The sequence below is a fragment of the Contarinia nasturtii genome, unplaced genomic scaffold (genome assembly GCF_009176525.2).
Source record: "Contarinia nasturtii isolate CC-2019 unplaced genomic scaffold, AAFC_CNas_1.1 Cnas_scaffold_1240, whole genome shotgun sequence".
In the NCBI taxonomy this organism is placed as follows: Eukaryota; Metazoa; Arthropoda; class Insecta; order Diptera; family Cecidomyiidae; genus Contarinia; species Contarinia nasturtii.
The window spans coordinates 3,042,161-3,060,099 of record NW_022198581.1 but is presented as its reverse complement, the minus strand read 5'-3'; the positions used below and the strand labels follow the sequence as shown (position 1 = coordinate 3,060,099).

The 17,939-nt window shown below is 34.8% G+C and overlaps 1 protein-coding gene across 3 annotated transcripts in view; it reads left to right on the top strand.

The window, feature by feature from the left end:
* The first annotated feature begins 6,494 nt into the window (after positions 1-6,494).
* LOC116345023 (homeotic protein distal-less) overlaps positions 6,495-17,939 on the top strand; it is a 57,963-nt gene continuing 46,518 nt past the window's right edge. For all 3 annotated transcript variants that reach the window (XM_031774022.1, XM_031774020.1, XM_031774021.1), the window contains exons 1-2: positions 6,495-8,877; positions 13,475-13,650. In XM_031774022.1, coding sequence (XP_031629882.1) covers positions 8,774-8,877; positions 13,475-13,650 — 280 coding nt within the window. In that variant the 5' untranslated portion in view covers positions 6,495-8,773. The remainder of the gene's footprint in view (positions 8,878-13,474; positions 13,651-17,939) is intronic.

Here is a 17,939-nt window from a genome sequence, read left to right as displayed (position 1 = left end):
TGATCATAGACTACAGGAACAAACATCATTCGTGAGTCAAATGCGGACTTTGAAAAAAAAAACATCATTTTGTTACCGATGTTCGTCGAAAAATAGAGCCTAAAAATGGAACACACGGCAAAAGGAACAACAAATGAAACAAACATACAACGAAAAATATGATTCAAGTCAATGTGTGCATGACAGATCGAACCACAATTCTGGCATACCGCCAGACCATTGCCACACTCTAATGCACTCGGACAAAGTGCCCACTAATTTCAACCAGATTAAGTTCTGCCGGAAGGCAAATTATGTATTTGTTACACATATTTTACACACAAACACACTTATAAAAATGCAGCGAATGAAGAGCGGCAACTGATAGAGCTGAAAACAAGAGAGAAAACGCCGAAAATGGGAAAAACGCTACGATAAAGTAACACAAATTCATCCAGAGAAGAAAAAAAAACACACACCGAAAAATAAAATGAACGAACCAAACATGTACGATACGAAATATATTTATGACGTTTTCAACTTTATGTGTTCAAGCGCACATATAATTTCTCTTTCGTTGTTGTTATTTGCTATAGTTTCGTTTCCCCTTTTGTAAAACTACACTTTAAATTATTGTTATTTTCCTTTTCTTATTCGGGTGAATATATTCATATTTTTTTATTGTTTGTTCTCAGTTTTTTTTTTTTGGTTCTATAGACTTTTCATTTCATAAATTTTCATGAATTTCACGAAAATATTGAGTGTGGCATTGATTTCGAAAAGTTTTGGTTTAATCTGCTGTAATACTTTACATTCACAGTTAAATAAATTACCGACAGTAAAATGTTGTTGCTGCGTTGGTTCGATTTCGAAAATAAGTTGTATTTTCATTCTAAAAAAAAAATGTTATTTTCTTGTTTGTCTTTTGATGTTTTTCAAGTAATGAGAAAACAATGTTTAAAAATGAGAAAGTTTCTGTTAAGTTGTCCCAAGTATGTGTCTCACAGTTCAAAAGTAATCCTTTTATTAAATGATTCATGAATAATCAAGCGGTTGCTTGATCGAAAAAGAGGTGGATCTGCTTAGAAATGTTATCAAAGAAACAATTACACGAAATGGTTAAAGTTGACGCTGATTGATAAGGACATATTTCATATGGCTAAACAACGCATTAATTCTCGACAACATTTCTGTCGAAAATGATCGGACAATGAGATCTACTAATGCACATGTTTTAATACGGTGCCCATATTCATCGCGATTGTACTAAATTTGTGCTTTGCATTTCCCAAAAAACGTGTTGTTTTTCATTCGGTAAAAATTGTGCAAATACTATTCGAATCTTTGGTAGACTTATGAAGCAAGCGATGGAAATGCGATAATGTATGATAAAACAACAAAGGTTCACTACGAAACTTGTACCGAAATATCAATAAATCATTATTAAGTCAAAATAACATGTGCAATGGCCGTCTTCAATTCGTTCAACTTTTATGCTGTTTTTTTTTCAACTCTTTGTTCGCTATTTACTTTTAGCCGTATGTGCGCTATCGTTTTGGACATTCCAATGTACTCTATGTTTTTGGCATGCCGTTTTACGGATTCTATGTTGTATACTATTAGGTTACTCAAAGGCCAAAATGTGGCTGTCGTTTACTATTTTTTGGTTGCCATGTTTTGTTTTCATAGAGAAAAAGAATGAGTTTGTACAATGTTTGTTGAACTCTCTCTCTCTCTCCTTCATTTGTACGTTCATCATAGAAAATTCGCTCAACACCGAACCAAACACCATTTGTTCAACCGTTCAAATGCCGTTGCCTATCTTTGTTCGATATACACAAACCAATATTTTATCAACGTCAATGTACATTTCGAACAACAAACCGAAAACAAGCCAAACGTATAGCTTGTTTTTAGTTTTACTGAATTCAAATCAATGTGGAACAGTCTATGTATTCAACATTCGTGTGAAAGTGGACTGCAGCGAAACAGCCTGATGTATATTCCATTGCATACACTATCAAACTAACTTTCAACCTCCATTTCGAGTCGATAGTTTTTCAACAAATTGCGGTTTTCATTCTGGGCTGCAAAAAAAAAAATGTGCACCGCTCACAAGCGGAAAAACACACTACCTCTCAAGTTCAATCCATTCCCAAATAAATAAACATAAACAACCCGAACTCAAACTCTCTGAAAATGAAATAGTAACACACAACAATGCACAGAAAGCTTTCGCTGCAATGCACATCGTTCGAGACACGCTACATGGATAGTGAAATTGTGTTCTTTTATTTCTGCTAACGAAGTCGAGTATTTGATTTGCGAAGCGTCAATAAGTTTTGAAGCAGTAATACATCGGCCAAAAATGAGTATTTTTTTTTTCATTTTGCTTTGTACAGAAAACTGAAAAACAAAATCATGATAATGGAATCACGAAAAGCCAGAAACTTGTGTGCAATGAACGGGGGGGAAAGAGAGAGACTGCAGTGAGCTGATTGTTTACAACGCCAAAACCAAAACTGAAAACAAGCCAACTCACCGCAATATTTGCGAGCGAAAGAGATCTACGCGACTATAAAGTGGAAATGAACTATCCCAGTTCGTTTAATGTACATAATACCTATATTAGAGGCTGTTAATTGCATGTAAAATGTCGGCTGAAGAAATTTATGGATAAATAAAATACACCGAATTCCATAAATTATATTTTTAGTACTTCACAGTACCATACAGCCAAATATGGTTCTGGCGCATATTTTATGGTGGTTTTTTATTCATTTTCGCTCTTAAATCTTTGTTATATGCCCATTTTTCTATATTTATTTTGGCTCTACGAGGGGTTTCGTGTATGTCATAACACAAATCAACCAAGTGCCCACAATAAGACTGATGTCGTTTGATGATTGAAAAAAAAAATTCAATAAAATATTAGTTCTTCGTTCATATATTTTTTACTATTTCAAATGTGTCCTGACTTTGAGATAGTTGAAATTCGGGGAAGTGTTGAAAATTGATTGAAATCAATCTGTTCATCACCATGAACCATTCATGTTTTCATTGAATGTATATCGTTCCACGTCTAAATTTGGTCAAATTTAACATATTTTTTATCTAACCAGTAACCACACTCGAAATTACTCGAAATTGCGGTTTTTTGCGCGTGTTGACACATTAAGAAAATACAAACTGTCTGTCCGAAATTGTGGTTTAAACAACTAGTTCCATTCAAAATGAAATTTTTCTATTCACAAACCTAAAACCACATTCAAGAATGGCGCCCAAGGCCTTGATATATAATTAAAATGCGATGTTAGACAAAGAAGGCACCTGCTAATGCAACTGAACAGCCATTGGTGGTTTTCCGTGGTTTTGCTCTGTTGACTTGTTTTGACAATTCGAATGTGTCCATTTTGGAGGTTACGAATGTGATGCGTTTATTGATGGATGCAGTGAAAGTAGATGAAACAGATGTGCACATTTCCTGCAAATACCACCAAAAAAAATCAATTTTGTTCGAAAGAGTCTGTGTAATCTTTTTTTATACAATCAGTGCAACGTGTCGCGCGAGTGATCGGCAACGCAGAAAAAAAAAACAGTGCCGAAGGAGCAGTTACGATAAAGTGGTGAAAATCTATAAATTACTTTTAATGAATCGTGGCATTGTGATTGGTGAGAGTGTCTTTCTGGTTAACACCATTACATACAATCGACTCACACTTGCTATCTTCATTCAATTCGAATTATACTCATCGTGTGCGAAGTTTAAGTGTTCTTTGTAATTTGAGTTAATGCAATGTTAAATAAACCATAAACAACTGTTTGATGGATTTTAACCACAGTCGCAACATACTAATTAAAGTTTTATGACATAAGTTGTAAGTGTATGTTTTGTTGTGTACTTTTTTGTTTTTATCTCACCCGCCAAAGTGATCGCACCGACTTTGTGCCATCGTGCGTGTTATATGTTTTGATTCTGTTGTGATCTTTCTCTCTCTGTATGTGTCACTCCCTCTCTATCTTGTTGAATATTATATAGGTGCATTCGGCAGTTGTACGCTTTAGCTTTTCCCGATGGACTATTTCTCCTAACAACTTGTATGTGCGAACGAACGAAGAAACTTTTTAAAAAAAGTATTACGTCAACCACAGCAAACGAACGTATCGATTCTTGCTTCGTTTCCCCTGGATTTTTCAATGCAGAGAAGAAAAAAAAATCGAACAGAAAAAACCAACTGAATCGAAACGTGAAAAAAGTCCGAGTCAATTGAATGTCTTTTGACTTTCACAGTTTGGTGTAATTATGCTTAGTTCAGATAATGACGGTGACAAAACCCACATGACAATATATACATATTTGAGGCGAAAGTGTACACACAAAAGCAATGTGACAGTGCGTTTGCCGATTAAATCAGTTGGATAATGCCCATTGACAATAATAAAGTGTCTCTCGCTTCTTTTTTACTATGTCTATAGCGCTGTAATAAAGACAAGGTGCGCAAAAAAGCATACACACACAGTGAAAATGTCGTAGATTTGAGTTTTTGCACACGAAAAAAAATGTCGAGGAAAAATGTTATATCGAATTTAAATCACCATTTGCTCCATTCCAAATGAAGTTTCTTCACCATTCACGGTGTACGTTTGTGTGTGTGTGTGTGTGTGTTGTGCCGTATTTCCTTTTTTTCTTATTGTTCTGTGTTGTTTGTTTTCTTGGCTTTTGGCGTTGGCATTGTACTTTTTCTCTTTCATTACATTGCACAAAGTCGGACGTTGTGTCGGTGTCGTGCGCCCAGCTAAATTCTCCGACATTTCTCATCATCAAGTACATGGAGCACTAGCTTTATCATAAAAATACCGACGATTTATAAATTATATTTTTTTTTAATAACTCTCATCAATATCGATATTAAACATGATCCTTTTCCAAAAGAAGAATATGTTTGATTTCGCATTTTTCTCCAAATTTCAGTACACGCGTCTTTAATTCGTTATGTGCATTTTGCGCGCAAAATTTTACATGATCGCTGTGTATGCCTCGACACACGAAAACGTTTACAACAGACAAAAAGCGACCGAATACGAAAATTCCGAAGAAAAGAAACCAACAAGACATGTGCATACGGTATATATATATATGTATGAGTGTTAGTTGTGCGGTTGTAATTTTATCTACAGCCAGAGCAATTCTAAAAACCACATTGCACAACTCTAACACAATCTCTTTCACTCTCTTTCTCTATCTCTATCTTTCTGTGTATCACTTTTTCCGTGATATGTAAATATGTTGAATGCAACTTTTCAACTTGGGCCCAAAGTTGATTTGAATAAATACGATGTTAGAAAGAACGAGAGATAGATCGACCTAACTTGAATTGAATGCTTTGCCACAATGAGAAAGAGCGAAAGAGCTTCATATTCAAAGACTACATTTGAATGTCGAAATTGAAATGGCCACACCCACCACGTACAAATCCAGTGGCGTAGACATACACATTTGATGGAAGGTTAACATTTTAGACACTTTTCAATCATTCACGATTTCTATTCTTATCAAACAAAAGTTTGAAACGAATTGTGTGAATTTTGTTTCAAAATTTTCGAAATTTTTCATCAAATTGTTGAAATGTAAAAAAATGCCAAAGAATTTAAATCGTTTTTTGTATCCACACACAAAAAAACGAGCTTATAAAATGGCATTTATTGTCGCAGAGAGCAAACCGATTTGAAATTGAATAGATTGACCTGAAGTAAACTAAAAACGTTAAGAATATTTATCTCACCGTGGTTCAATGAAGTGTGATATATTTTGCTATCTATTTTGAATAAGCGAAGGGTGTTTGAAATGTATGCTATTTTTCTTTATCGTTTCAAGCTGGCGCCGCCACCCAGTCCATCTATCTTATTCACTCGGTTGCTTTATGAACGGTGTATGCCATTGTATATGAATGCGCTCGATGATGACAAATATGTTTCATTCACTCAGATCATTTGCTCCGCCCATTGTTCATGGGAAGTTATAAAAACTCGAACCAATCATTGTGCACTTAATCAAGTATGTGTGTTGTACAATATCCAGACAATATTGTACAGAGCTACCACGGGCACTGAGCACGGGTGATACACAGCTATGTATGTGTGAAAAACGAATGATGTGATACATACACATCGAACATTGAACAAAACGAACAAACGAACGTGTATAACATTCGAATGCTAGAGATCTTGTAAGACTGTGTATGCGCATCGGTGCTTGTTGCGCACACACTATACTAGAGACCAAAGCACGAGAGCGAAACAGAGATAGAATCGAATAGCAAGTATCGTCGATGTTGCCTTGTTATTTGCGCATTGCATTTCTCATATTCTCTCTTTTTCTTTTCATGCACATACAACCAAAACGCTTGAAACGAATACACAAGACACAGGCACACAAGACCGCTGCTACGTATATGTTTTACGGGTTTTTTTATAATTTCATCGCATCACAGTCACTAGTCTTTCACGCACTTTGTTCGTGGTTGGTCGCGCGCAACAAAACTATATATCGTTTTTGGTTGTTTATATATTTATTTGGGTTTACTTATCGTTACAACTAACGCTCAGTTTTTTCTGGTTCTCTCGTTTTTTGGCCCAAATTTTATACGAAAAAAAAAACACATAAAATAAAATAAATAATAATTTCCAAAAACGATAAACCAAAAATATATATACGGTGTGGATCATCAATAAGCATACAGTTTTTGATTTTTCATTTGTTGAAAAATCGCAATCTTCGATTGAAAATTACATATAGTTTAATTGAATACACGTGTGACCTGAGACCAATCGATACAACAGCCGTTTTGGAAAGCATTTTTATTGCGTATTCTCACTGGAAGGAAGAGTTCACAAGTGATTGAACAAAATTGTGACTTAAAAAAACACAATATTTTATTGTTATTAAAGAAAAGAACGCATTGTGTGAAACGGTGTTTAATTGTCGCGAACATCATTGTCATCATCACCCTCAACATCATAATCAATATTTATAGCACATTGTCGCAACGCAGCTCTGCATTATTGATCTTAAAAAATCGTCAATTTGTGCATATTTCGGAGAATTTTGTTATCAATCCACGCGGTCGAACAATCCATTTCTCTTTCACTGTTTGAAAGGTGTTATTTGTCTCTCTTTGTGTGTATGTGTGAGTGTTTCATCAGTCACAGTGTATATTTTAACTAATTACGCGAACAATCAAATGCAGTTTAATCAATTGGCGTGCTTTGATTCACACATTCTGGTGTGAATTACAATTAAAAACAAACATTTTTTGCATTAGTTATTTGAGATATTTGTGAAAAATCGGATATTATAATCGATTAGAAGAGATCATTCAGCGAAGATAAATGAATTTATCCAACAATTCACTCAACCAGGATAAATTCAAAGTGTAAACGGAATTCCGTCGCGTGAACTTAATAAAAGTGATGTGTTTGGCCATTAATTTGATCAAGTGAATTCCGATGAAGAATGAGGACACTGAAGAAGGGAACAATTGATGTCGATGATTTTTGATTTGTTTTAAAATCATCGTAGTGTGAATTCGATAAAGTGTATTTGTTTATTTTTTATATTCAACTGTTCCGGAACTTACGTTGCATGAGATTACTCAACTGTATATACATGCCGGTTATAGAATTTTTATTTTGAATGTTTTATGTGCATATATATATGTCAACTGAACTAGCTGGGGTCATTCTTTAAAACCAGTGGTGACTATAAATCGAAACAGAACGAAAAATATTATTAGAACGGTCACCGAAAAATCCTTTCAACAACAACAGCCAAATAATAATATTCATAAAAGTGTGTATAGTGTACAATATATGGTTGATCGCAGTGCGCTCTTAACACATTTCGATATTGTAGCCATCACGTGTAAATGCTCTCTCATTATCCAGCCGATTTGGATATAGTATTTCGCAGCAGGTAGTCCATAATTCTCACCAAAATCGAGTTGAAGCATAAAGAAGAGAGACTTCAAGAGAAAAAGAGAACAAGTGAGAACGAAATACAAGAAAAGAATAGAAAAACTAACAGAGAAAAACGTCAGCAAAGAAATAAATAGCGAAAATCATCATCGATCGAGCCGACCGATCGTGCGAAGAAGCAAAGAGAAAGCAAAAAACGAGAGCAAAACGCACGTCAAAGACACAAGAGTTTCAGAACATAAAGGCAACGGCAGCAAAAACAGCATCCGAAAAAGAATCGAATAGTTTTCAAATCGTCAGTTGTTATTAAAACGCAGCATCACCGCATCATAAAAAAAGGTGTCAGAAGTAACGACTTCAAATTCAAAAAACCGATTTCGAGAAATAAGGCGCATTTTGTGATTTTTTTTACGCTGAACTGAACTTGAAGAAGTGCATTTCGCCAATTTTGTGTGAATTGTCCGAATTTTGTGAGATTTTTTTTTTTTTGATTGATAATACTTTTCTTTGTGTGAACAAACGAGCGAGTGATTTGGAAAATTTCTCGCAAATTTTTTGAACGGATTTGAAAAAAAGAGTATCGAGTAATAGATTGGCCAAAGGCGACAATTGTTGTTTGACAAAATATTGTTATTGTGTTTTGTCGTGTAATACGTCGATCAGTGTAATTGGATTGGATTTGTTCTGCGTGGCGCCGTTTTTATAGAACAGCCTAACCATACATTTAGATAAAGTGGCAACGATCAGCGGCAACACGCTCAACTTCACAGATTTGGGAAGCCCTTACGAGGGCAACCCAGGAACACCACATTCCGGCATCATGGATACGCCGGACGTGCCGCATACACCAAAATATTTGGACGGTGGTACTGTTGCAACCGCCGCCTCAAATAAATCTGCATTCGTCGAACTGCAACAGCACGGGTAAATATTTTCATTTTTTTTAATTGTTTCTTTCGTTAATAAGAATGTTTGTTTGTATTTGTTTAAAATGTACGGGTGTGCAGGGAAAATATCTAAACACTGAAGAGTGGAAAATAACAACAAATTTAATGAAATATCCAAATTTGAAGTTGAAAATGCGTAGAATCGGTGAAAATGTATGGCTTGTAATGAACGATGACTAACGACGGCGAAATGACTGTATGTGTGTTTCGTGTCCTGTCTGTTTTTTTTTGTAATATTTGCTCCCCAATGAGCCGGGACGAAATGCGTCGGTGTCATCTATTATTCAGAAATTCGATTTTCATATTCCAAAACACTCCAAAGAAACAACATATTTGAAAAAAAGTTCCTCTCTTCCAATTTCATTTTAAACAAACATAAAACGGTATCGATGAGTTTTTTTTCAGTTATGAATTAATTAAAATATAAAAACACAAGGAAGCGTGGCGTTTGCCACACACGACTCAAACAAAATAAAATAGAGAAAAAATCCCACGTCGCAACTAGCACCTTTGAAAAGTATGTTTTCAAAAAATAAATCCCCTCAAGTTCAATGTGAATAGTTTTCAAAATGTTTTTTTAAAAAATAACATTGATTAAAAATGTTTTCCGTAAATAGTGTTTCGGTTGATTTGTGTAAACTTTGACGACAATTTTTTTCACTATGGAAATCATATTGAATGTTCTGATGATGAGCGCTGAGTATGTTACCGCCGCCGTTGTTGGCATTTTTGTTGACAATGGATTTCATTTAGTTTTCAATGACGATAATCATTCAGGCGAAAACATTTGGTACGCGTTTTTAATGTCCACAGCTTTAAATGAAATACGGCTGGTTGAGACAAGAAACCCAAGGAACGATTTTATACGCGACAAATCAGTTTCATTTATGAGTGCAATGTTCCATTAAAAAAAGATATTTTTCGTGCTTATGTTTTTCTGCTTTACCTTCTTGAAACCAAAGAAAAATTCAATCACAACACACCACTTTATTATGTATATATTTTTCTCTCGTCAATACAATGTGTGTATGTGTCTCAAACTGATTTAACTTTATGAATAATTTAGCGCTCGAACAAATGAAGGTTTTCACAAGCAAACACTCAGGCTGGCATACACAGCACTTGCTAAATGAATGGAGTGATGAATCTTGTGAGAGAATCGTTGTAATTCTTGAAACACACACACACACACACACATGCACATACACAAACTCGAAAAATAAAATAAAATTAAAAGCTTACCGAAAATTTTAATTCACAGGCGTGTTTTCCGCGCCAGTAGATTAACAATGCACGCAAAAACCGTGAAAAGTGGTTGAAGAAAAGAGTTTTTATTTATGTGTTCATCCATTTCGACCGGTTTTTTTCTTTCTTTTTTCGTTTTAAATTTTTATATATATATTTGCCAAAAAAAAACTGTAGCAAAGAATTAAATAACATTTAAAACTATGTTTATTTTAAGTTTAGAATAAGCTATCGATTTAAAAGAAAAGAAGATATTACCGCCGTGCATTTATTATGCAACGATGCAACGTATATTTAACCAGAAGTCAAAAAGCTTGTAAAGTCACCGCCGCCGTCGCGGCCGAAAATAAAAACTAAAGCATAAATTTCAATTAAAATGAGAATCAAGCAACCGAAAATTATCAGCTTATAAAAATTTTGCATTTAGAATTGCGCGCCAAATTCACAAACCAAGAAAAGAACGAAAAGAAAACGCTATAAAAGAAAATAAAAATCAAAAAAAAAAAATATAACAATGTAGTAAAATAATAAAAACTCCTACCAATTACGGTGTTTTTCTTCGAAACAAACAAACAAAAAAAACCAACAGCTACAACAACCGAACTCGATGCAAATACACATTCGAAAAAAGGAACTAGCTATAAGAAAATCCGCATTTACACCGAGATTTTATGAAAAGACGAAAAAAGCAACCAAAACACACGAGGTAGTCGTAAAACGGTGCATACAGATTTTATTTGCTGGAAGTTTATGGTTTTATTATCGAAATCTTCGACACATCTTGCTAATAAATGCCATAAGTAGTGGCAGTTTGTCTCTTTTTCCTCTCTTTTTTTCGTTCGTTTGCAACTATATATTTCCACTACAATTAGTACAAGTATAATATAATATTTATGCACACCGAGATCTAGCTACTGGCGAAAAAAGTGTTCGTTTTAGTGTTCATTTATTTTTTGTTGCATACTTTTTCTCTCTCTCCCTCTCTCTGTCTCACAGACATACATGGCATGCAAGAACAAAAGCACTATCACACAAATCCCGATTACAAATTTGCACATCAGTTCCGTACCCGTTTTTATGAATATAACATTGTTGAGTGCGCGCATTCGATTTTTAATCAAGATATTAAGAGTAAATTTACGTCGTTGCTATTTTATATCGGTGTTGTTAAAGCAAAGAAAAATGAGTGATAAAAAATGTGGTTGTTGTTGTCGGATAATAAAAAAAGTGCCAAAAATAAAAATAAAAACGACGACGACGACGATGAAGGAGGATGCTTAGCAACATCACAGCTTTTGTATATTTTCTACGGTATGAATGAATGTGGTTTGGCCAGATTTTATGATTAGAACCAGCTACTTACTACTACTTTTGATGCTGCTGCTGTTATTGCTCGTTACTGCTGCTGGCTATGATCATCTGTGCACCCATTTGTTTTGCAACTGCAACAATACAGCCTCCACTCCGAGCAAAAAACCATTTTTTTTTTAATTCGATGTTTGTTAGAAAATGTATCAAATTCGGTACACATCCTTTTTATTTGTTTCGAAACAAGAGAAAGCAGCAAAAAAATGCAAGAAGTGTCATCAGTTTAAAAACTAGACGATGATGTAAAATGATGTTATAACCTGCGCTCCGATTACATTTGTATGTCTTTAAATTGAATACATTTGGCCAGGTAAATTTGGCTTGAGTCTCGAATCTTGGCACACATGAGAATGAACAAACAATACCAACACACACACGAATAAATAGTATATCTGTGTTCTATGAGAGAAATTATGTAAAAAAATATGTTCAACTATTTTTCTTGAAAAAATCAGTTCTTCGAATTCTATTATGAAAAAAAAAAGAAAAAAATAACAGGAACAAACTAGCTATTTATTTTTCATATTAAGTAAAACATGCATCTCATTAGCTGTTTTTAAAATTGATATTTATGTACGTGGACTTGGCAGCACCATATACTTTTTTCTACTTGTTCTATACGACACACAGAAAAACAACCGTAAAGAGTTAATCTAAATTAAGAAAACTGACGGCAAAAAAATATGAACGGCCAAGAAACAACAATGAAAGAATCCACAAATATATACAAAGCGTGTGTGTGTGCTAGTCTATATGAATATGTTTGTTGTGGCAAGTTTAGATACGCAAAGAGAATGATCTTATCTTTTCGTTGGTTCTGGCAAAGTGGCTGTTGATGCAAACTAACCGAACAACATCTTTCTTTCTCTATCTCTCGCACTTTTTTCGCCCTAGCTCAAGTCAACGAATGAAAAACTTGTAATATCAGAAATAATAAATTCAAATCAAATAAAATTTGCATACTTGTCTACTTTGAACACATGGTCTCTGTCTACCTTTCTCCATCTCATTTGCTCGTGATCGTGTGTGTCGTTGTTGTTTTTGTGTTTTTTTCCCTCTACTCCCAACTACCATGCGGGCAAAAGGCAATTGGTCTCGCGCGTTGTCATATTTTTTTATTATCTTCTTATTTACTATATCTAGAGAGAGAGAGAGAGAGAGAGTAAAGCATAAAAAAATTTCATTTTGCATATGCAATCTGATTAAATACCATAACATTTCACTAGAAATCTTCAGTGCAGTAGTCAGTCACCGGCAGCAAAAAAAAAAAAAAAAAAAAAACAAACAACCACAACAGCGACGAAACACAAAATTAGAAATTGTTTCTCTCTGTTTTTTTTCACGTCTACTTCTTCTTTATATTTGAAATTTTTATATTTTTTCCATCACAATTTAATCAAAAATGAACTCTCAAGATCTGTGTGCAGAAATAGAGACATACACACACATTGTACATGGTTATTTGACGAAGCGCGATGCATTTCAAAGCGGATCTGTTGTTGCAATACAAAGTAAATAGCAAACCAATTGAAAGAAAAAAAACCGTTTGCATTGCATACAATGTGTGCAGAAATCGGTAAAAATGTGAATCAAATTGGAAAAATTGATATACACAACAAATACAAGTCAATTTTTCTCTCGGTTTCGATACGTAGCACATAAATATATACAAGCCAAAACCGTCGAGCGCATAATAATTGGGGCAGAAAACTATGAAACATTGTATCCAGAGTGTGTATTGTGAATGTTATAAAAAATACACACCGATTTCTTTCATTCATATGGTTATTCATTGGAAGTCGCTGAAGATAGAAAAATCGTAAAAGAGAAATTTTTCTGTTTACATTTACTAGAATATTAGAAAGAATAGTGTGTTCCAATCAAAAAGGAATCAAAGAAATTGATTTAGAATCTAAAGGTATGGCAACTAAAGTATTTCTTTTCTCATTCTCTTTTTCCAGATATGGCGGTATCCGAGGCAGCTATCAACACTTTGGCGGCCAGGGTGGACAAGATTCGGGTTTTCCAAGTCCTAGAAGTGCGCTGGGTTATCCATTTCCGCCGATGCATCAAAATTCATATTCAGGTTATCACTTAGGGAGCTATGCGCCACCATGTTCAAGCCCACCAAAAGACGGTATGCATTTTCAGACATTTTTTTATTTACTTTCGAATCACCGCTGCAATCGCAATGGATTTCTTGTCTACCATATTCGGATCAAATAGTTCCGTGTATCGGAAAATCAAAATTTGATTGGAGAACGTTGAAATAACACAAAAAAAAAACTTCATTGACAGAGAGATCTGAGAATGGTAGAAAATGTTGATTAAATAAAATGCAATTTATTTCATTTTGTACACGCACACACATTTATCATGCAAAAGGTTTAAGTGAATTGCAACCGGGACGCGATAGTCAATGCACAGTCATTTGAACTAAATAGAGAAAAAAATCATCCAATTTCGAAATGATATTTTTCACATACACACATACACTCACTCACACAACACTTACATACAAACTTTAAACGAACATTACATAATTACATATTGATAAACATATAATTGTGAATGCCAACCGACTTGAGAAAGTGGCTGATGAACAGTTATGCCTTGAACGCTGCGCATTGCTCCACAAACATTGCACGCACACCCATTTATTTTTACCAAAAAGAAGAAGAAAAAAAAATAAACTATGCATATGTACGATGATGGAACGTACAAAGAAAGATCAACAGTGAACAAAAATTCTTTGACTATTATCCAATAAAACGTATCATAGCGTTTTTTTTCTTCTCTCCCTTCTAAATATTTCTTTGCCCATTTTCTCTGCTATCATTTCACACAATCTGTGTGTAACTCTCTTTCTTGCCAAAGATGTGACTGTGTCGAAACAAAATCGAAGTAAATTTCAGTGAGATAAAAGAAAATCGTATAACAAACAGAAAAATGCCGCTTATCTAACAGACTGAATGAGTGAATTAACACGAACATAAGGAAAAAAAACGCTATCAAGAAATAACTGATACACACAGACACACAGGTGAAATGCATCACACGATGAATGGTTCACTATTTAGGAATTTAAAAAAAACAAATAAACATAATTAAATTAAATCGAATCGTACATTTTTTTCTAGCATTTGCAAATCGTTCAACGTAAGGAATTTATTCTCTGTGTTTTTCCTGAATGAAACACACAAACACACATATTTTCTCGCGTATTGTGTGTAGCCGTGTTGTTCACACCACCGTTTGCCGCTCACGCCGAGCGAGAGATAGACAGAGAGAATGAGATACGGATTTTATGTGGTGACGGCAACGACGGCGGCTGGTTTGTGTGTCTGTTGTTTGCGCGGGCGCAATGAAAAGTCGTTTACACTGAAAACGCCCTAGCATCGGAACTGCGATGGCGGTTGCTCGATCTAAATTTGGCAATTATAAAAGAATGCGTGAATCAAAAAGCTCGGAAAATAGCTTCAATCGCTAGAGTTCAAACACCAAAAAATACAATAATGACAACAAAACAAAACGCAAACGACGGAGACTGAAACGAAAACAATTGCACCATTTTTCTCACCCACATGTTCAATGCGGCAAACGAACTGTTGTTGTTGTTGTTTTTTTGTCATTAAATACCAAATTCCCAGTGATAACAGTTGCGCGTCCTCACTTTTTCTCTATCTCTCTTTTTCCATGGTTACGAAATTGATGTTCCGAAGAGCAACAGACACTTTTTGCAAATGAAAAAATTCATCGGATTTTTGACTAAAATCTAGTTGGATGTACAAGAAAATATTTACACGAAACATGGTGAAATTCTTTATACACAGTTGTAATTGATTTATGGAACAAAACATGAAATATTACTGAAAAAAAAAAGAGAAGAAAAGAGGGAGACCGCGTATAAGCTCTGTGAACATTTTACGATGTGCTTGATATGCAATAACAATATCTCTTCGGCAAGTTACATACAGTGAAAATATGAAATATTTCTGTGAAAATCATCAACATTTGCCAGAGAGGAAGATAGAGGGAGGGAGAGAGAAGCTCCAAATGGTATAGAAGAAATGCAATTATATGGCGGCAAATGATTAACAACGACAAAAATGTATGTTACACTTCAATGTGTACAGTGAAATATAATCGGAATCCAATGTGTACGCGCACAGTAGTACGGGTTTGCAAACAGGCCATAGAACCGAAAAGAGACAGAAAGATCGGTCGCGGCCTCGAATCAATCGCTAAGTATTCACTATTGTGTGTGCCAACCATTTGATATAATACTTACGCAGTTTTGAATTTCAAGCAAGTGTGTCCGTAACACACACACACACGATTGTGATAAAGCGATGTACGTTCAGCAAATGACGACCTTTGTATCTTTTTCACCGGAACGGTGAAAATAAAGGAAAGCAGACATGAAAAATGCTTCACTTTATGTAATGTTGTTTTCTTTGTCTTTTTCATTAATTCGTTTCATTTGTTCTTTTCGTTTCAATGGATGTCATTTAAATAGAGTATTCGCTTGTTGTGTGTAGTCTTTGCGAAAAGTCTTTGGCGGCGGAATAGTTGAACCGCATATTTGCAATACTCGTGTCATTTTTGTTGATTTTTATGTGCGTATCACAAAAACCCCTGATAAAAAAGAAACACAAGAATAAAATACACACTAACTTATATACATACGGCAACGATAAAGAGAGTCAAACAGTGCAACGGAAAAATGACAGTCGGCGGCTCGGTGCAATCGAATCGCAGCACTTGGAAAACTGATTCGAGAACACCACATGGAACATTTGTATTTGTGTCCATTGCTGTTGTTGCTCTTTAGCCGCACAATTGAAATCATACAATTCTTTGTTTGCAATTGGAATGAAGAATAAGACTGACATACACTAGCCATCCAGCGACAACACATGAGTTCAACCATTAAGCGTGCGATGAGTGTAGCTCAAACAGAAATGCCATTTTGTTGTTTTCTTCGCACAAAATAAAAATCGAATTCTCAAAAATGGCTAACGATTTTTCGCTCGACTTTTAATGTATTATGCACACATACACACACACACACACTGCCATTTGTACAAGCTGCCAACGTCATATTCCAAATAACTCGAGCATTTTCAAAATGCGAAGGCATTGTTGACTCGTTGGTTTGTTGTTGGCATTTTTTCTTCATGCTCCATCTGTGTGTCTCTATTCCACTTACATACTGTCTCTCTTTTCTTCTTACTCAATCACACTGTGTTCGCGTTAATTTTTTTTTGTTGCATTTCTCGTGTGCAACATCGATGCCGATGCGTGTAAACTTGTTGTCATTTAATTGTGTTGTTTGACTGCGGGCAATATCACGTAAAAATAACAACAAAGTGTACACCATCGAAGCATGCATGGAACGTCATGAAACCGTGTTGAAGAGAAGAAAAAAAAATATCATAAATTTAAAAAAAAAGCCAATGAAAATAGATCAAATGTTGTTGTTGCTTTTTTTTTATTTCGAAGTCAGACTTTTCTGCGCGCATCGAGCACAACAGCAACGAACGATAAATCATAATAAGTAAGGGAATTTCGCACGCCATTTGAATATTTTTCTTTTCATAAATTTGTTACTTTACATTGAAATTCCTTTTCTCTCTTTCAACTGGAGCGCACAGTTCATTCTTATACGACAAATATGCTACAAATTGAGATTCATTATTATACACGAAATATACGTTCGTCAATTTAAAGCCATATTAGTTCAAAATCGACAGAGTGATTTTGAATGTGTCCAGCAAGAGAAGAGCGAAAGAGAGAAAGGGAGAGCAAGAAGTAAAAGAAAAATACTTCAATCGTCAAATACAAGAATTGCCAAAGGATTTTCAAACGAAATAAAAATGCATGTGAAATAAAGTGGATCAATGTAGAAAAATCACGAGGAGCGCAAATGTATAAAATGTATCAAAGAAAACGAATATTGGGTGCCCATGGCACATAGCGCACACACACACACGGTAGCATACAAATAATCATACAAATAGACAAGGTATAAATCATTTGTGACGGAATGGTTTGTACTATTACATTTGATTGTGCCGTGCTCTGTTCTGCGCCAAATACAAATGCACAAAGCATTAATATTTAAATATAATATATGGAGAAATGTGAAGTGCATGCATACGCGGGGATGCGTATAAAATTTGTGTACAACAAAATCGACCAAAAAAAAACCCACTGTATTTTTGTATTCAGTGAATCGGTGTGCTAAGCACATTTATGTAGCTCGAAAATCAAACTAAACCATGCGCGCACTTCCATCAAGAAAATATGAATTTTAAACGCGTACATTCATTCGGTGCGATAGAGAGTTTTGGTTCGCAAAACGTTTAAATCTAAATATGTCGATATCGTCAATCTGCAACGATGTCAATTGAATACGATTTG